At 33.8% G+C, this 21,488-nt stretch overlaps 1 protein-coding gene and 1 long non-coding RNA gene across 5 annotated transcripts; one reads left to right on the forward strand and one right to left on the reverse strand.

Moving 5' to 3' along the window:
• Nucleotides 1-879: 879 nt before the first annotated feature.
• On the reverse strand, nt 880-2,794 carry LOC106164402 (uncharacterized). Its single transcript, XR_001238570.2, has 3 exons — nt 2,621-2,794; nt 1,351-1,449; nt 880-1,082 (listed from the first exon to the last, which is right to left on the reverse strand). It is a non-coding gene; the product is annotated as an uncharacterized LOC106164402 (long non-coding RNA).
• Nucleotides 2,795-7,296: 4,502 nt separating this feature from the next.
• LOC106164467 (tubulin polyglutamylase TTLL7) lies at nt 7,297-21,256 on the forward strand. 4 transcript variants are annotated; one of them, XM_013542393.2, is made up of 21 exons: nt 7,297-7,426; nt 8,077-8,196; nt 9,000-9,170; nt 9,487-9,544; nt 9,707-9,838; nt 10,312-10,470; nt 10,731-10,947; nt 11,246-11,569; nt 12,038-12,132; nt 12,418-12,565; nt 12,841-13,053; nt 13,368-13,397; nt 14,163-14,252; nt 14,777-14,812; nt 16,177-16,354; nt 16,680-16,810; nt 17,483-17,617; nt 17,850-17,930; nt 18,141-18,301; nt 18,608-18,796; nt 19,481-21,256. In XM_013542393.2, exons 2-21 carry the CDS (start codon nt 8,124-8,126, stop codon nt 19,593-19,595), a joined length of 2,736 nt encoding a protein of 911 aa, XP_013397847.1. In that variant the 5' UTR covers nt 7,297-7,426; nt 8,077-8,123; the 3' UTR covers nt 19,596-21,256. The 4 variants fall into 4 exon arrangements, with proteins under 4 accessions (XP_013397847.1, XP_013397849.1, XP_013397848.1 ...); XM_013542395.2 differs by lacking the exon at nt 14,777-14,812 and having other exon boundaries at nt 7,298-7,426; XM_013542394.2 differs by lacking the exon at nt 13,368-13,397 and having other exon boundaries at nt 7,298-7,426.
• Nucleotides 21,257-21,488: the final 232 nt, after the last annotated feature.

Below are 21,488 nucleotides of genomic sequence, written 5' to 3' on the forward strand. Positions count from 1 at the left end.
AGTACATTATATTCAATGATTGAGAAGGGTTTCATTTGCATTGGTGGGTATATGTCAAAACAAAAGTAGTATGTTTGTATTTAGTTTATTTAAAGAAATTTCACAAAGAAGTACATTTAAAAAGAAAGCTCAAAATTCAAGTACTATGTAAATTTATTTTTTATTATTTACAGAATAATAACTTTGAAAACTATATTCAATGTCAAGTGTCAAATTACAATATACTATAAAAATTCCAAGAATACAAACGCATCACATTAGCTCATGTCCATAGCTTAGTCATTTTTTCAAAGTTAAATAAAGAACTGCCCAACAAGGCTAAGGAATTAGTTGGAAAATGTTATAAATATATTTCATATTATAAATGAGAAGTAGGTTTACCTACACTTTGAAAAATTAATTCGACATACCACCAATTTAAGTGTCATGGGTAAAATCACTTCCTCTGGTTCTACACTTTGCCTTACATTGTTTGTACAAATTTTATGCATTTCACTTTAAATTCATTTAACATTGTTCGTCTGAAGTGCAATGACCAAAATTCTACCGACAATAGGGAAGCATCAAATATTTTTGATTGTTAGAGAGAGGCCATTTCTTAACCAAATTTTCAATATACTTCAATTTGTGACAAAACGTGGTAAAGATAATAAATCATCATTTCAGTAATTTTATCACCCGTGAATGATGCTCAAATTTATTTGATTTCTTAAGCGAGGCCTTTCACCTTGCCCTGTACAAATATAGAGAGCACTGTTCGACGCAAGTCATAATTAGTGGTTATGCAATGCCAAGGTGATGCTGGGGCTCATTTCCATTTCATATGATTGTGCTGAAGTACATTTCTATTTCTGACTTTTCCTGCAAAATTCGATAAAATTCAGATAAATTTTATTTTATTTTCTTTTCCTATTTCAGAGAAGTGTTGGAACATAATCTAAAACCAAACGCAAATAATATACCCTATGTAAAATGTTGACACAGGAAATAGAGAGATTCATCAATAGCAAGGAAAAAGACCAAGAGACCAAACATGTCTTCAGTGGAAACGGATCCCTCAATGAGTGACTTATATTCAGTATCTGCAAAGAAACATGGAATAATCAGTTAAAAAAAGAGAGAGAAGTACATAAGTTGCAATCGAATGGTATGTAAAGCAATGGTTAAGGTAAGAAGTGAATTAAAATTTAAAAATCTGCCTGCTTAAACTAATAAGAAATTACCAAAATGTTTTTTTAATGATTATGATTAAATTTAAAAATGGCTTTTAAAGTCCATTTATGTCTTTTTAATCTAGTTTTGTTAACTTTACGTGTTAACGTCGGTGTAAACACAAACTAGGGTACTCACAAGTGGTGCTCATGCCGGTTGTATACATAGGATTCCATATGCAAATAACACTGTCCAGACTGTCCTCATTGTAGTTTTCCTCCACGCATCAAAAAGTGGCTGAAAAAAAAAGAAATAGTAAAAACAAAATAAAAAAACTACCAAAATGATTAAAATAATCCTTTAAGTTTCAAATGAGTAGTTGTGATAGATGTACAAGTGACACATTTACTGCAATATTTTTAAAAAATTAAAAATTAAAAAATAAGTCTGATAAGTCGTTGAAGGATTATTCTGGACTACACCCCTGACTTGGTCACTCTACTAATCGACTTTTTATTAAAAAGACCTGTTTATGAAAAGCAGAGGTTTTCAATTATATATTTTGGCGGATTATATGGCCTTTATGTGGTCCACACGTGAATATTGCACTTTCACAAATTGTAAGAAAAAGGCATAAATGTCAGCAATAAACAGATCCAGTGAACTACTTGTCTTTATTTCTTCGTTATTATAGCCCTTGCGCAGTATCCCCTTGAAGCCCGTGAAGCTCAGCTTGTTTTATGATTAAAACACAAAATAAAAGACATCTTGGATCCAACAAGATTTTATTAGGTCCTTTAGTAGACATTAACCATGTGCTCTAACCAAGTAAATGGATGTAATCATATGCTTTGACCATGAACACATTTGAATTCGAAGAGAAATTCTACAAGATAAAGGTGTCGACTTTTCAGTAAAAAGAAAATAAATTTTACCATTGGTAAGCACGACACGACGTCAATATTTAAGTCTTTAGACTTAAATATTTTCAAATTTAAAATTTGTAAAGGAAACAGTAATGTAAAATCTGCCAAAGAGCTTTACAATGGCGGGAGATGCATTGAGGAAAACGAGGTTTCAAAATTGATCTTAAAATAAGTTTTGGCTGAAAGCGTCATCTGTCCTTTGCACGAATTATTTACGAAATATGTCCAGAAATTGTTTGGAAACGTTTTGCTGATCGTTACTCTTGGTCTTATTTCCGACTGGTGTAAAAATGTACGATAATAGACTATTTTGACATAATGCCCAGAATATGTGTTCTATTCGTTACAATAGCTTATTATATGGAACAAAAGGAGAGTAAAACTAGTGAACAGCATGAAAGGCCTAAAACTGAGGCAAGAATGAATGTCTTACATGTACAATTGGGTCTACATCACATGTTATTACTCGAGATACAAACATTATCATTACCAGGATTATTGTACTTTCATGTCATAAGTATGAAACAGACAGTATTACTTACAACATACTTTCGGTAGTACAAATAACACTCTTTGGTAAAATAAGCGCCCATATGGAAGGGGAAGCCATGCTATCCAACAAGAATCTTCTTCGCCGCCTGCAGTGGGTGCAGCTTTAGTACCTACTGAGTACCGCTCACGTAATGGTCACCTGTCCGACCTGCTTTGCATAATAATAATAACACTCAGTCCGCATTTCTTCGGTATGAGGCTAACCAGAAATGACCAATTTGGATGTTCCTATTCCGTTTATGCACAAAAGAAATGACATTATTGCTCTCTATCTTATTAAATATTGGTTCTATGTTATACGAAGTCCAAAGTCTGAGGCTTAGCTGCGTGTCTTTTTAAAAGAATTTATATTCACATTATTATTTCAGCGGGATTATTTTGCGTCTGAGTGCACATTGAGTGTAGTTTAGTCGGTTCTCTCTGTCTCTAATCTATCTATTTATCTATTTTACAGCACTAAGCACATGGTACAAAATAAAAGAAAAGTGAGACTCAATCGCAGTTGTTTTATAATCTAGATATAAAATAAAACCCAAACTCGAAATTAAAGATGCACGGAGTGTGGTTTTCCCTCTAGAGAATTCATACTTAACGTATTTTCCTGGGGCAATCAGTGATTTTCTTCCACGTAACCTAATTAGATCCTTCATTTTTTCAAAAATTCCGAAATAACTTTGAAAACTGACGTCCGGGTTGTGTGACAGGTGGCGACATTCGTCAGGAGGTGATTTTAGAATTTAAAAATTTTGATGACATTATAATGAATTAAAATTCAAAGAATACTATCTGTTAAAATGTTCAAATAATATTATTTGTCCACAGACCAGGTTGACAATAGTGGTTAACACGTGGTTAAATCCTTACTCTTTATCTCCGTAAATAAAATAGCATTTGAAATCTAAAATGTCTCAATGAGATGATAAATACTACTATCAGTCGAAATTCTAATATTAATGGGCTTATTGACTAGAGGATAAAAGAGAAAGTTTTTATCATTATGATTTAGCTCTTCATTTACTTAATTTCATTTTTATTTTTATTTTTGTACCCTTTAAAAAATAATAACAACATTTCTTTTTATTTGTGACGTCAAACTAAACGCTTTCTACGACACAAGAAAGCTGTTGCGTCACTAAGCCGCGGCTTGCGTTACCATAACACTGTTCAAACCCGCAGTATATTCACGCGTATTGCAGTGCAGCAGTGAGAAAAAAATTCAGAGATTGTTTACAATGCTTACCTTATCTAGACTTCAAACTGAGTTGGATGACAGGGCAGCTACGCCAGCCCCGGTTAGTGTTTTCTTTTTCATAATATCAATTAACCGCTGTGTATGTTACGATTTTTAAAGTTGCCCTGGCGTATGAGGATGTATGCTTTATAAAAGCATTCATGTTAAACTGTTCGGCATTCGATAGCGGAATTTCATCACAAAACGTCATCATACAAAAATATAAAAACTGAACCGTACAGTGTTATGTAAATTTTGAATGAAATTCAATAAAATTTGACCAAGGAGTTATAACAGATATAACTCCTTGATTTGACCAATATCGAAATGTGCTTACTCCCTTTTCTTTCAGGCGCAGCCAAGTTTTTGGAAAGAGTTTAGGCGACGTATGAGATATCTGTTTTGTTGTGGTGCAAACAACAACCGTCTTGAGCCAGATTTTACTGACCTTAATGAAGTCTATGTTCCTAAAATGTATCCAGACTGGTTGCCGCTGGAGCAAAACCAAAGATATCAGAATAACAAGCAGCGCCTTTATCAAGCAGTAAGTACAACACAAAAAATACTTCTCCCCGCTCTCATTCACCTCCTCTCTCTCACAGGCACGCGCGCGCGAAAAAATTACGACACCTTTTCTAAGTCATCTTCTTTTCTTTTTGTAAAAACCGTTGACATCTCTTATCAACTTGAAAAACAGCAGATATTATTATTATTATTATTATTATTATTATTCCAGGCATATGAGAACATATGCCCAGCAGACCACATAGTCCTAGAAAGAGACAAGCGTGGAGAGTTGGTTCAAATAGGCAGTGGTCGTTATGGAACTGTGTTTCTGGCTAGATATAAACCGACTGGAGATTATGTCGCTGTGAAGAGATTCAAAAGAAACAAGTCATCTGAGATACACATTCGCAGAGAAGCAGCCTTTCTCGACATCCTACAAGAAACCAAATTGTGCCCAAAGTTCTACGGCATACTTGAAGAGAAGCGTCAAAGCACCAGCAAGTTTGCCAACCTATCTATTGTTATGGAGCTGGTGCGACTCAAGGAAAACACAAAACAGTGTTTTAACTTGAAGAGTTTCGTGCAGACCCAGTTTGCTCGTGGTGGCTTGACGACCAAAGACTGGTTTAACTTCAATATAGAGCTGGCGCAAGGTCTCATGGAAGTCCACGAGGTAAGGTGGAGTTTGAAAAATACATTTATCAAATGTTTTACACCAAGGGATATTTTGCAGTTAATACGAAAACGAATATTTCACCTACTATGTTGTTGGTGATAATTCGATAATTTTTCCTTTCAGCGTGGCATTTGCATCCTAAACCTGAAGGATGAAAATGTAATGGTGTCAAGGGACAGCGAGGGCGCCATTCACCCACGACTGGTAGACCTTGGCGGCGTCGTGTTATTGGACGACGACAACCCTATCGTGCCACCGCAGACATTCACAGAGAGGAAGTTGAATATTTTCAACAAAAAGCGACCTAGTCTGGCCCCTGAGTTATTTAAATCCAGTAAACCTACTGCACAGATAGACATTTTTAGTCTTGGATGTATCTTTGAAGATCTCGGAAAACGAGAGATGATGTGCGATTTGACGGAGCTCGCCCTGTGGTGTACGACTAGCGATCCTTCCCTGCGTCCAACGTTGGCTGTTATTGTGAAAGAGTTGGGTGAGCTTGCGGTTAAACTTTGACATTAAGATAAAAACATCACGATCAGAGACAGGTGTGTGGAGCCAAACCGGTGTTCCGGAAGGAGCTCGCCCTCTGGTGTACGACCAGCGATCCTTCCTTTGCGGAAGGACGTATATTGAATAATATACGTCCTTGCTTTGCGTAAGATAAGAACACTAGACCTACCATCTTTATCGTCATCATCATCATAATCAGTGTGTGTATGGAGCAGGAGACCGATGTTCAATGATTGTAAATTTTATTTTATTTATTATTATTATTATTATTATTATTATTATTATTATTATTTTGCATTAATAACCAGGCAAACACTCCAAGAAAGCTACTTACTGTTTTTCATAACAAATAATACAATGACATAGGCCTTCACATATAGAGGGCCGGCTGAGGTTCACTACAGCTGGATTCAAAAATTTTAACTCTCTCCACACTTCTATAGATATTTTACAAAATGTATATATACTATAAATAACTGTTATCTGGTAAAATCATACTTAATCTTTTTGGTTGTAATCAACAGCAACTTTCAATTTGTTTTGACAACAGATAGGCCCCTACGAAATTATATTCAGTAATCTAAACTTAATGTTTTTTCCAGTGTTTCATCTGTAAATCATTGGTATCTTGTACAAGTTAATGAAATATACTTTTTTCTTTGCTAAATTGCTTGTCTAAAATACCTCTGTAAAGATAAGACATGCAAGTAGGAAATGACGGGAGAGACCAAGTTGAATATTATAAAATATCCAAATTAGAATTTTGCCTAGTGTTGATATGTTTTCCCCAGAAGATTTAGGCCTAAAAGTTAATTATCCGCGTTGAAAATATCCCATGCCAGAGTCATAATTTCTATATCCACATATTCCACAAAGATACTCTCCCTTGAAAAACGATAAAAACCTCTCAAAAAAAAGTAGGCCTACCCGATGACGTAGGCCTAGGCCTACAATACGCATTTTCTTGTGAAGTAGCCTTTACAGCTAAGAAGAAATGGCGGCATCATTTGACTACCCGCATACCGTGAAATGACTGGCCATGCATTTAAGACGAAATCGTTTAATAAGAAATGGTATAAAACGTCAAATCGTAAAATTAATTGTTAGAAATGGTAGGGCCTATAAAACATCGAATCCAGTAGGCCTACCTCTTCACAGCGACGATATCTCCAGTCGGTTTATATCTGGCCAGGAACATAACTATCAATGATTCCTGAGTAGGAAGAATTGGTTTTTATTCGAGGAAAATTCGATTTGTTGGGAAAATCCCAGACAGGATTCTTGTAGGCCTACATGTAGGCCTGGACCTACTTATTTAAATGTTTTGAAAATATGAAACGGGACTTACTTATATAAGACCTATAAGACCTACATGTAGCTTTTCTCTGGTATGAGATAGGCCTATTCTACCCAGAAATATTATTTTTGTATGATGTTAGTGTCCTCTATATAGGCCTAGCTAGGTCTATGAAGCTAAGCGCGATTTGCAAGCTTTTTTTTTTTTTTTTTTTTTTTTTTGTAGGCCTAAGATTTGGGTGCACATTTCAAACACACAAATGAAAAGTAAATGAAAGAATTCAAAGGACTAGTCTAATATCCAGAAGCAAAGAATCATGTAATGATAATCACACGGAAGATAGATCTTGGTTAGGCCTAGATTTTACACAGAGTTAAATTTCATAACCCGCGCGCCTTCCTTTCCTTGACCTGACCTTGACAACGGTGGAGTTACCGTTGTCAAGGAATGACGTATAGTCACGTGATATAAATTAAACATGGCGGTTGCTGTATAATCCATAAACACTCGGCTTATAAATGTTTAATTAAAAGCTGTTGTGCTGTATTACTGCACAGTTCAGTAAATATGATGTAAGTAGGTATTTTAAATATTGGCTTTTATATCCTTTGAGGTGCAGAAATGCTATCACAAAGGAACGTTTTGATCACGTTTTACATCGATTTTGAAGCTAATCAGACTCGGATTGTATATTCGTGATCGTTTAATACTAATATACACGTACTAGTAACATTACCCTGTTATATTATTTACTAAACTAAGCTTGTGACATGGGTGCAAAATATAGCATATGGATATGCATCCAGTTTAATAAATGTGGTAAAACGAATGATTTTTACTAAAGTTTCATTGAGGTTTTTCACTTGAATGCTGTAAGTCATTCCATTACTTTAATTTTAAACAAAGTCAACCTGACAGTGTCAGTGACCAAATACAATAATTATCTGCTATTTTGACAATGAGTGTATCATATTTATAAGCCAAATGACTAATTTTACTGGTACGTACAGAGTAAAACATAAACATGTAAAGTACACTTAAGTTTAATTCATTTTTCATATATTTATCTTGCTGAAGTTACATGTACTCTGCAACCAGAACTTACAAATGTTAAATAGCAGAGGAAGGACTTAAAATGCATATTTATATTGTACAGTAGTGATACGCACAACCATTTTATAAAAAATAATTATTCCATTGAATGTATTATTTTAATTTCAAGGGGACATGATAGTCACAGGTAATTAGGACTCAACTGAAGTGATCAAGATGCCTGTAACAGATCAAGGTGGGAACCCCAGACTGCAGACCAGTCTTGGCTCACTCCTTGATAGAAGTGGAGGTAGGCAGACTACTATATGTCAGGGTGGCCATTTTTCCTCTTACATGTATTATAAGCTAATTTCCTTTTTTTCTACAAATATTTATTCAATAATACTGTAAATGAGTAGGGGTGAAAGAAATGACAATTATTAGTTTTATTCCCTGTCAGGCTGTCATAGGTGTTTACAATGCTAAACTAGCACAACCTGTCTTAGCTACAGCAGTTATAACTTTTCTATCTGCTTTTCTGAACATCATCATCAGTGTTATTGTAAGTTAAAGGCATAATAACTCTTTGTATGAGACCTATATTTCACAATAAAAACCTTGTGAATAACTCATAGAAATATAATATATTCTGTTTTACCACAAAAACAGCAGTTATAGCTTTTATTCTGATATTTGAACTTGTCTTTAGACCACGTGACCTCCATTGATGTCTATACTCTGTTAAAATCTCTTAAGAGATTTTAACAAAAAACCAAACTTTTTAGAAAAAAACCAGGGACTAACTTTGAATGTAAAAATGGATTCATTAACCATTGATAAGTATGGGAAAATTGTTGTTTACTCCAGGAAAATTCATTTTTTGGCCGAAACGAAGAGTTATTATTGCTTTAAATCAATTGTCAAAAGTTTACATGTCCCCATTCATTTGTATTACAATCCTTGGCACCTAAGACTAAATAACTGGCCAGTGTTTGCAGAGGCTAACAGGTATTACATGTATAACTTGCAAAGGTTATATTCTTTAAACAAAGTCATGAAGAATATATTTTTAAAAGAATGTCTGACTTAGTGTTTGAATTTGTATTATTATAGACACTTCTGGAAGTCATACCCTGATGAAGCACATGTCAATGGTGCCCTATGCACACCAGTTGAGTGAAAGCCGTATGTCAGGCAGGAGTGGAGATACAGGAAAAAACAAGAAGAGAAGGAAAAAGAGAAACCCTGTGACAGCTAATTTAGCTGGAACCAGATATGAAGTCGGTCAGTTTATGGGCTACTGTTTGAAGTATAGCCACGCTTTTTTTCCATAAAAGAATGTTATTGATAGTTGTGAGAAAAAAGGTAGAGAAAGAAAGAAAGAAAGAAAGAAAGAAGAGAAAACGTAATGCAATACATACTGACAAAATGAAATAAAAAAAATAGAAAAGGAAAAAAAATAGGAAAGAAAGAAAAGGAAAAATGCTATATAATACCAACTGACTGAATGGACCGAAAAATGCAAAGTCATAAAAACAGTGTTATTCCCTTTTCCATCATTATGTGAAAAACAATGAATTATTTTCTTTTTTGTTTATAGTGAGGGAAATGGTTGAGAAGAATGGTTTTCATGTTAGCAGAGATGATGACCCTAACAGGTACACATAATTATTTCCACTGTGGTGATATTAACTGAAATCAACAGTGTACAACAACTTGTAAATGCTCTCTGTCATACTCTTGTGATACTATTATGATAATTGATTAAAATAAAAATTAGCCAGCTACTGTAAAACATTCCTTTCTGTTTTTATTTCCAGCTTTCTTTTATGGTTTGATAGTTTTGTATCCACAGAGAAAATTTCGGAATTGAAGGTTTTCCAAAGGATAAACCATTTCCCTGGAATGGGAGAAATTACCAGGAAAGACAGCTTGGCCAGGAACATGGCAAAGTAAGTTGTTGGTTGAGATAAGATGTATTAAGATGAAAAACAAAAGTGATATCAAAATTACTGGATTACGGAATAAGAAATTTGCAGTAGACAATTTGGTATATTGTGACGAGTATATTTTTAAATTCAGCTGTTAAACTACAATAACAATTATATACTAATTGTTAATGTAAATTTTTTTTAATGAATTGATAAGATTTGGCAAGTGGAAATTTTTTACCTTGGTATTGCAAGTTATTTCATCTTTTAGCAATATCAAGTATAAATGTGGGACTGTGTAGAAAGGGAGATAGTTTTTCTTTTTGATCTTTTCATAAGCTTTTTCAAAAATGTTTTACTTAGTTGAAGAATTCAAATGGTTTTAAATGAGATTTTTTTTTAAGTTATGATTTTTTTCTTAATTTCATTCCTTTTATGTGAATGATAAAGTAAAAATAAAAAAAAAAACATAATTTGGGTAAATTTGTTTTCAGAATGTGCAAGCTTCATCCTGATGAATATAATTTTGTGCCAAAGACATGGATCCTACCGGCAGATTATTCAGTTCTGCAAAATTACGCCAAAGATCTTAAAGCCAAGAAAAAACATCGGACATTTATTGTGAAGCCATCAACTGGGGCCCAGGGTCATGGGTAAGTGGTTGATAAACTAAAGCACAGAGTTTACCCCTTCATTTTACAGTTTTGCAGACTCCCAATATTAAAGACCTTTTATTTGAACCTACCATTTTTTCCTACGATAATGAAATAGATATTACCCTGCATGTTTCCTGTACATTCTTGGTAATTTGATTCAAGTGCATAATAACTTTAAGTTTGAGCTCATTAATTCAATGAGAGACCCAGTAAACAGTTACCATATCACATCATCAATTTGATATAACTATTTCCAGGATTTCACTGTATAAAAATGCAGAGAAGATTCCTCAGAGTGAACATTTCATTGTACAAGAGTATCTTGACAAGCCCTACCTCCTGGATGGGTATAAATTTGATCTCCGGATTTATGTGCTGATGACCTCCTGTGATCCACTAAGAATCTTCTTGTTTAATGATGGTCTGGTCAGGCTTAGCACAGAGAAATACATTCCTCCTCATGATTCAAACATAGTAAGTATTGATATTTTAATATTAAAGCTTAGATTTTATCACATTAGAGATTTCAAAGAATATTACACACTCAAACTGCATGATCAATATGTAAAAATAATAATAAAGAAAAGCAATTTGTATATATAATATGTAATTTATAGAAGTAAATTTTGACACTCAATGTGAAAATGGTTAAACATGGTGATTTATTGCATCTTTAATGTATTGTCATTTACAATAAATTGTGATGAAAATCTGTTACAAACTATTTTTTGTTCAGGGAAAAATGTTCTAAACTTTTTTTTTCTTTTTGCAGGATTCATTATTCATGCATTTGACCAACTACTCTTTGAACAAGCACAGTGAGAATTACGAAAAAGATCAGAATGAGGATACAGGAAGCAAGAGAACAATTAGATATCTCAATGAATATCTACGGAAAGAGGACAAAGATGTGGCCTGGCTATGGAAGAATATTTCTGATGTGATTATAAAGACACTTATTGTGGCAGAGCCTCATATTCTTCATGCCTATAGAATGTGTAGACCCGGGCAACAGGCAGGATCTGACAGTGTGTGCTTTGAGATTTTAGGGTTTGACATTTTCCTGGACAGGAAACTAAAGCCTTGGCTTTTAGAAGTAAGTGCACTGGCTAGGGTCATTATTAATGCTCAACAGGACTAATTAATAAACAATATCTTTGTATCATAGTTTTGATTACATGTCACATTTTTTGTCAAATTAGATTAAGATGATTTTATTTTTAACAATGATACAGTATTTTATAATGGTTAGCATTAGAAGGCAAGACTGATACCCTGCAATTTTTGCAAAAGTTCAGTTTACAGTTTAGGTGGAATTGGTAAAATATGGCTATGATCAAAACTTTCTGTTTGTTTTTTTTTTCAGTAAATAAATAAATAAAATAATTCATTAATTAAAAAAGACAGAGTTAACATTTTTACCTTGTTTTTGTAATTTAAAGAACAATTATTCCTACACTGTTAGTGCATACTTAATATTCATCAGTAAAAAGTGAAATTAACAACAATAACAATAAAAAAGGAATTTTCACAATTTACATTTCACTGTCTTTGTACTTTGCAGATCAACCGTTCTCCCAGCTTTGGTACAGATGAGGCTCTGGATTACAGGATCAAGTCTGGCCTACTGGAGGACACACTGAGACTGCTCAATGTCAAGTAAGGGAGGGTGCTGCATGTATTTCACTTAACCCGTTGATCAATTCACATATTATTTTATTTATCTTTGCAATCTGATTATTATATTCCTATTAAATTAGTTCACAGGAGACCTTTATGAAAATAACTTTGATGCTCATATTACATGTGATCATACATATATGTTTAATGTATTTTAAGCACACATAGGCTCCAAAACTTAACCAAAAAGTTTTATTGAATCATTATTTTAGGTATTTTCTATTAACTTTTTAAAGGCAAGAAAAATTATATTCTTCCATTTAGGGCTAGTGATAAACGTAAGAACCTGGCAGCTCAGAAAGCAGAATCCCAGAAGAGACTCTTCCAACAGCCCAGCAGAAAGTCTGATATCATGGATTTGAGTGATCTGGAAAAGAAAAAATTATCAACAGAGAGAAGAAAAGAAGAATTGGTTAGTAATGACACTATTAGATAATAGAGAATAAGCCTCCAAATACTGTATATAAAAATGTTTTTCATACCATAATGTACCTTGAATTTATGTAAAAATACAATTTACCATTAAAGGTAGACTCTCAGGCCGTAGCATACAGGGGAGATAGTAATATATTTGCTGTAGTCTTGAGTGAAGAGAAGCCAAATTTTGAGAAAATTAAAAGCTGGCATAACTGAAGTTAAATATCACATAGATATACACATTCACAACGACAACCTTGCCTCTTCCAGAAAGGACTTCTCAGCAGAATCAGGAAGGATGCAACAAGGGAAGATTTCGAGAACAGAAACTGTGGACGTTTTCGAAGAATATTTCCTCCTGATGACAAATTCCATGCTGACAAGTTCACTAATCTCCTTACCAGTGCATTCAGTACCTTCCTGTCAGGGAAAGCTACTACGCTGACTAAGGAGATCGAGAGGACATATAACAACAAGCTAAAGGTATATAGAAGTACATGTGAAGCTGGTTTGATCTGTATATGTATGTGTATAAATATAGGTAGGTGAAAGATAACTCTCTTTGGGAGTTTTGTGCCTGTAATGTTGAGTATAACATTATACCAGGTAGCTGTCACTGTTGTAAGTGGCAGCGTAAACCAAAAAAAAAAAAAAAAAGAAAAATTAATATAAAGTTAATAATCATAGCCAGAGTACAATTTTTTCCCAATTATATCTTTCATTTTTGCACATTTGATTCATTTGTACTAAGTAGCTTTTGCAGATGTTGTAGTAGATTTTTTATTTGCAAATTTTAGATTCCATCATTAGTCGGTACGGACTTGACGGTTAGTTGCTTGCACACTGAATTTCTTGTTTATTTGCTTATTCTTTTATTCCAGCATGCTGGTATCAGATTTATTTATTTATTTATTTTTGTGTGATTATGAGGATGCATGCAATTTAATTTATATAGAATTGACTTATATATTTGCTCTACCTTTAAGTGCATGTGTCTATTTACATACAGTGTATTACACATGAAATTTATAGGTGCATACAAATGTCTTCACTTCTAGAATTTATATTTCGTAATGTTGTGCGAATATATATTTCCCATTGTGTCATGACCAAGGTTCAAATGTTTGTTTGTAAGTGCATGATATGAACAGCCTGCATGTAAAAGACATCAGCTAAAATATTTGGAATATAAATGTAAAACTTATCAGTATTAACATGGCAGATATGCTTACCTGCTACACAGCACATAACTGATGAGTAAAACTTATTCTCAGCATTATTCAAATGTTTGTAACACTTTTTTCATATAGTGTATTCATGCATTCTTTTCAATCTTATTATTTGTTTTTCTAACAGAAATAGATGTGTAAATTAATTTATCAATATCTGTATGCTGCCAGAAAGAGAAAGAAATAAAGAAAGATAAAAAAAAGAAATAATAGGCCTACCACCAATATCAGTCATTATAAATGTTGTCCAGACAAATAGTGCTCAGGTGTTATGTTGATGAATTGAGGTTCATGTATAGAGAAATAGTATGAATATAACTATTACAACCGTGTGTGAACCATTTCATATCCATACATTTCCAGGAGGCAGATATTTTGGACATGTTGGCTCAGTGTGAGGCAGATGAGAAGGAAGGAAGAATAATGCCACAAAGCAGACAGAGGGGACCGGCGGTAAGTTGTTTCACTTTGTAATTATTCAGACTCTTAAGTTCTTTAATAAGAATTGATGTCTTTTTTTTGTGAATATGTGGAGAAATATATTGTACTAGTACAAAATCTTAAACCTGCTTTTGTGAAGGTTTTGAAAAAATTCAGAAATACAAAGTTTAGGAAACAAGTTGTCCAGTCCAAAATGTTTTTAATTTTTAACAAGTAAATTGCTTTAGTGTAAGAAAAAATGTGTACAACATATTATTTCAACTACAAAACCATTTGGCAATAGTAATGAATATATCAGAACAAAGTAATGTTTTGTCTTTTTATTAGATATTACATTACATCCTGTGTTAGTAGAATAGATCTAGCGCAAATAACAATAATTGATGACGTAGTTTAGAGTAGAACTCAAAGTTGACTTACAATAATTTTGTCTAAAAAGTAACTGGTAATGACTTAACAGTATTTATATGGTTTATTATTGGTAACCTTTAGTGAAATATGTAGATTAAATCTTTTATATTACTCATATATTATAGATAATTGGAACATTGTGTTATCGCACAGGAAGCTTGGCAAGCATATTTTATTTTATATTTATTTGCTGTGGCCGTTGAAATGCCAGCTTTTTCACAAATTCACAAATATTAACATTCCCCTGATATGTTTTGTCTGCATGGAATAAATTCACTAATTTTACTGTGTTTTTATACTCATGGATATGAAATATATATAAGCATTCTGATTTAAGAACCAAAAATCAACAAAATTTCACCTTTTATTTTAAATTATTTGGAAGCGCAGCTACAATATCAATCACCAGGCACATTCACATTCATTTTCCATTTTTAGAAGTCACTCATGAAATGTCTTCACGTGTGCTTCACTTGAGCATTAGTAAATTTGTAATATGAGTGGGGGAGGAGGAGGCTCAATTAGGACTTCACTTAGTTAAACTTATTAAAATTTTAAAAGCATGACTTATTTTACCAGATTACCAAAGTTCATAGTGGCTACACCCTTTTTTAAACCTACTGGTAGTGTTAAGAATACATGTCCTCTGGTGTGGTCAGTTTGGCAGTTTATGGTCAGTAGGGCAGCTTGAGAGTCAATCTGCTTCTGTGAGACATTCAATATCATCTCAGAATATCACATTGAATGCATTGTTTACAGTATAACAGCATAATTGTCACCTTGAGAGGTGCTTAATTTGTCACCAATTCACTGCTATCATGTTATTGCTTGTAAATCTTTGTGTCACAGAAATCATATTTGCTTTATGACTGTATTTTTGTCAGACGTGCCTTATTTAAAAAAAATGCATGGAGTATTATTATTATTATTATTATTAACTGTTATTATTGTTCATATTTTAGATATGTTAGATGGATTTACATGAATAGAGCAATGATTAATTAGTACTCCTATTGTTTTTTGTTTTTTATGCACATATTAAACCAACTATTCTTTACATAGTGTGAATATGATAACCTTAATTTCTTTGCCTTAAAATGATTTTTAAAATATGTATTTAGCTAAGCTAGTGTGTAGTAATTCAGCTTAGATTTGTGGCTAATTTAATACATAATATTAAGTGTGAAATAGTTCTCTTAGCACAAGCAGTGAAAAAAGTTTACAACATTTGCTTGAATTGGTGACCTTCCCAAACACAATGATAAGACTGCCATCCTTATTGGGAAAGCACAAAGCAGAGTAAACAGAAGGAGTTGAATTACCCATACGTATGCATGCTCTTAAACAGGGTCTGGACAGAAACATCACCTGGTGGTCAGTCATCTAAACATCAGTTTGGGGAGGGTCATCAACTGTAAAGGCTACAAGCTGTGTTTCACAATAGATAATTTTTTTCTCTGCTTGTATATAAAGAACTCCTATTTGTATAATTTTCCTGACATTACTTTAAAATTCCATTTTCCAGCCCTTGATGGGTATGCCATACTCAGTGCCAGTGGAGGAGACAGAGGGCACAGATACACACGAGTCTGAGGAAGATGAGGAGGGGGAGGACACAGACTCTGGGACACACCTCCAGGGAAGGTCAAGGCCTGTGTCAGGGGCATTGCAGAATGGAAGAACTGGCAGTAGGCCTGTCTCAGGTGAGAGACTTCTGTCATGCAGTGCGGGGAATATAGATTTGCTTTCATGTTGGTGGCGCATGTTATGGGTTGGATTGTTTAACTTGAATGTATTATGTTGATTAAGTTTAATGAAGAACTTGACACATAAAAAAGGATCAGTTAACAAAAACACAAAGAATATGATTAACTATTTCTGTATAAACAACAACTCTCTGTAGAACTTAGGATAAAACATAAATCTTACTGTCAGTACAAATGTGAATCGTGGTCTTTTTTTCATATTTCACATCTTAATTAAATATACAACAACACATCAAATGTAACACCAAGCTGCACTTTCCAGGCCGCCCAACATCTGGTCATCAGTCCCGCCCTCCAACACAGCAGAAGTCACCTGGGACTGCCACCAGGGCACGCTCCTTGTCCCGTCCACAGAGCGCCAGCAATAGGCTACCCAATGGGATACCTGTCTTGGTAGGTGTATTTTTATACGTTTGTCGTTTTTTTTTTTTTTTTCACCCCTTAGCCTAAGTTTCAACCCCACAGTTGGTCAGTTTGCTTGTTCATTTTTAAATTTCCAAAGATTAAGATTTGGAAATGGAAAAATTGGCATAATGTATTTGAAGCTCAGCTAGGGAAGTCTGACCAGGTACAGTTGTATCTACAAAGAATTATTTATCTGACATGAGGAGGTCAACAATGAAAAGATTGTGTTAATATAAAGTGTTTTTGGATGCAGGTACAGTGCAGCACTGTACTCTCTTTTTATGAGAATAAATTTTATGTCTTCTCCATCCTTCCACACAACACAAATCACTTTGCATACAAAATCACAAGACAGGCACCAGATAAAGAAGGTTTGTAATTCGACTTATCTAGGCCAATCCCTTGTGATTAATTATTTTAAATCTAAGTCAATTGATCTCTTGCGCAAGACAGAATAATCATTCAATCTATTATATAAGAAGTCATAATCAATTAGTATGGCACAAGTCACACAACTTTGATTGTTCCATATTAGATCAAATCTTTGGGGGTGTACTTTTCATATTGTAAGATTGCATTTTTTTCCGGAATGAACAAAAGCTTGTCAGCTAGTGTCATTAGTAAACATTCTCTATTTCTGTGTCTGTTTCAACATTCTAGGAAGAAAGTGTGTATTCAACAGCTGCTAGAGACATGGAGGAGGACCTCACTAGAAAATCTTTGTCACTGCTCAACGACATGAAAATAAAATTTCCTGGAAAAACTGACGAAGAAGCAGAGTGGATTCTTGACAAGGTTTGTGTGTTGAGTTTGATGCATAATTAATATACTTTTTGCTAGCTTTTTTCTTGTTTCCACAGTAGTTTCATATGAATGCATATGCACTTTTATTTTCGTTACTCATAGTGTACCACAATAACTAAGAATAAAACATTTGTTCTAAAACCACCTTTCATGATCATTATGAAAACTGTCTCTATGATTATTTAAGCTTCATTGTGATAACTAGTTTATCTTTTGTTTGCAGATCCAAGAAAATTGGAAGTTTCACAAGCCCCGGATAGCTTCGTATTGGCTGGTAAAGTTGGATTCAATTAAAAGAAGAAAGGTAAGTTTATCATGACCTTTTTTATTTTCATTTTTCCATTTTGTTTTATTATTATTATTATTTTTTGTTAATTCTGATAAACTGACGAAGCAAAAGGTAAGGTAATATGTATTTAAGTTTGGGGTGGGTTTTATTTTTAACTAAAACAAGTTCTGAACTCAACCAATACACCTGTTCATCTGTTTAAAATTCTGTCACCCTCTGCTCCAGGTTATAGACATTGTGCGTTCCAATGTGAGAGCTGTACTACAGAGGACGTGGAAGTGTCCTGATGTAGAGAGTCTACGACTATATCGTATATTCAATAGAGTATTCAACAGATTATTATGGAGCCATGGGCAGGGGCTGTGGAACTGTTTTGGACAATCAGGGTAGGATTACAATTATTTGTAATTTTTTTTTATGTAAACTGATAGTGTAGATGAATTGTAGATGGACCAATTTCTTATTTAGCGTTTGTAGCATTGTAAAAGATGGAAATGTTAGAAAAACTGATCAGTAGGACTTGATAATTTATTTCTAGGACTAAAAGATAAGACATTTTTAACTGTGATCAAAAATGTGAGGGACCAAAAAAATACACCAATCTGCAAAAGGTACAGGTGATAAAGACTCAGCAGGAATTTTTTGGTAAATTATCATAACTTGTAATAAGAACCCTCATTTTGTCCCAATAGGAATTCCTGGGAGACAATCTTCAGCAAAAGCAGTGACAGCATCAGCAGCACAGAGATGAACTGTTGCAGGAGAATTGTACAGCTATGCCGAGACTGTTTGCTCATCGTGTACCAGTTTGCATCCGATGCCAAGAACTTGGCACAGCAGTCGTCTTCATTGAATGAAGAAACTGGGAGCACCAAAGCAAGGTAATTCTAATGGTGGTAACCCCCCCCCCCCCCCCCCCTCACACACACACACACCACCACCACCACCACCACAGTATTCACTATACGGAGGCTGATTTGGATTGACTGCTGTATAGATTTGAAAAAATAATCACTTCATGAATTTTAAAAAATCAATAAATTCAGAAATTTCCCTCATTGTTCATATCTATACATGCTCAAGTCCTTTCCCCTGCTTCAACATATGACTTGGATTGACTTCAGTTTTATGTAGTTGCACGTGAAATCTGCTGTTTTTGCAACTCATATAAACAGCCATTTCTAATATATTCCACTATCAAATTTGCCAATAAACGGTGTCTTGTGTATTTCTATTAATATAATCTAATAAAGTGCTAAGCATGGGCAATCTCATGTGGCATCAACACAAACATTGCAGCTCTTGGCTGTCAATTACTGTATGTCTATTTATGCCATACAAACGGTGCTTCAGTCTTTTTTTAAACTGAAAAAGTACTCTAAAATTATCAACTTGATTTCCATAAAAAAATTACATTGACGTATTCAGTATTGGGCTAAACTTTCCATTCTCTTTCATTGTTCAGAAAAAGAAATTTGACCTATAGATATAAGATAGTTGTATGATAGTTTCAAGTGTCTCAGAAATCATTTGTTAACATTTTACATCTATTCCTTCTATTTCAGCCCAAGAGCTTTATCAAGCCTAGAGAAAAGGACACAAACGTGGTCCCCAAACCAGACGGTCAGTCAGAGGGTGTCCAGACTTTACCCTCACAGGATGGACTCCACGCAATCTTGACCACAATCACTGTAAATACATTTACTGGTCATCCAAGGCCTAGTCAATTGCAAAACAGAAGAGAGATGTGTTCAGAACAATATCATACAATCATGTGATGAAAACTGTTTGTTCTGTTATATTTATTAATTAATTAGTATTCATACTAGCAAGTGGTATCATTCCTAGACAGTTAGATCAGCATCTGTGATGTTTGTATACACGATCACTTTTTTAACCCATCTTGCAAGATTGACTTCTGGTACATGTACTGTACCAACTATTTATCAGCTGACAGAATGAAACTGATGTGTTTCATATGCAAGCATATTATTATTATTGTTATTTTTTTATTAATTATTTATTTATTTATTTATTTTGTAGCAATGCATGATGTGCATCTTAAGCACAGAACATAATCCTTTTGATTGGCAATTTAATTGTATGAGGGAGAGGGGCTTATTTTTCCCCACTCTTTTTTGGTTATACTTTATGGAAAAGTGAACTTTTCAGTGGACCTTTTAACCCCCTTAGTTGACCTAATTCAAAAACTGGCATAAAAATAAGATAAACTCTTGATTCAGAGCAGATCTCTTCTGGCCTAAAGGACATGCAGTTCTTTCAACCCACCGACCCCCCCCCCCCCCCCTCTACCAATGTGCCTGTAAGTAAAGCTCTCATAGAAGGGTTGTGATACTTAGTCTTTGAAAAAATCAAAATGTTTTTTTTTTTTTCATATTCTCTTTAAAGTCATGTAATTATTATTCCATATTTTCAGTCTGTAATGATCAAACTAAGAAGTAATGTTTTAGTAGACTTTTCTTAATTGGCTTCATGCGGGATATCTGTATATATAAATATATTTGTTAGGTTACGTTTCACTTGCTTGAAATTTATATATATATCATTACACATTTGTAAACATGGGCTCTTGCAAAAATCATAATTGCAAAGATTTTTCTATAAAATGGCCATCCGTCCAGTTTTAGCTGTAGATTATGACCTTCAAGTGATTATTTGTAAAATGTTTTTTTTTTTTAATTAAATTTTGTAATTGGGAATGGAGGTGTCCATCTGTTATAACAATTTTTTTAGTCTGGTGGCAAATTCTTGGAAAGAGATCTACATTTTGTAGACCTGTTTTAACTGTTTCAACATTTAAAAATCAACCAGTTGCCATTTAGTCATTTAAGGGTTGTTCACACATTGTGTGAGAAAAGTTTCATCTTACATGCTGTCAGGCAATACATTTAAATGATTTATATTGATCAGAAAATGTTAATTTTTCCTTAAGTGAATGAAAAATAACTTGTGAATCTTATAACTAGCTGTGATAAGAAAGTTGGCTTCTCCAGTTGCCATAGTACCATACATAGCTTCAAAAAGCAGTTTTATTTATATACCCACAAATAATAGTTATTGATTTTGCATAGAATATTCTATCATAAACTATCTGCCATCATAACCTGTAGTAGTATTTTGCTGTATTGAAGCCATTGTATGTAAACTAAGCATGGTACATACTGGTGTGGTCCATAGCTGCTTCCATCAAGGTGGGTTAGGGGAGAGATTATTTTATAACCCTATTATATTTTCAGCAAAATGATTTTTAAAATAAATATTGCTATTTTGTGAAGCAAATATTCTTATGGTTTGTAATAAATGCAGAAGAAAATTATTTCCATGCTGACCTTTGTTGATAAGTGGCATGAATAAGGCATGAAATAATTTTACTAGACTTTGGCAAGCTGCTGTTAAAGAAGCATTTCACTTACAGAAAAAAAAAACAGCTCGAGTTTTACTGCCATAAGTTTCAGTTTAGTTGAAAATGAATACAAAATTTATATCCAAACAACTCGACCTTTTATTGCCTTATCAGCTAGCTGGGGCAGTGATCTATGACTTCTTGCTTTG

This window comes from Lingula anatina, chromosome 1, assembly GCF_051362555.1.
Source record: "Lingula anatina isolate TDL-2025a chromosome 1, LinAna3.0, whole genome shotgun sequence".
Taxonomy (NCBI): domain Eukaryota; kingdom Metazoa; phylum Brachiopoda; class Lingulata; order Lingulida; family Lingulidae; genus Lingula; species Lingula anatina.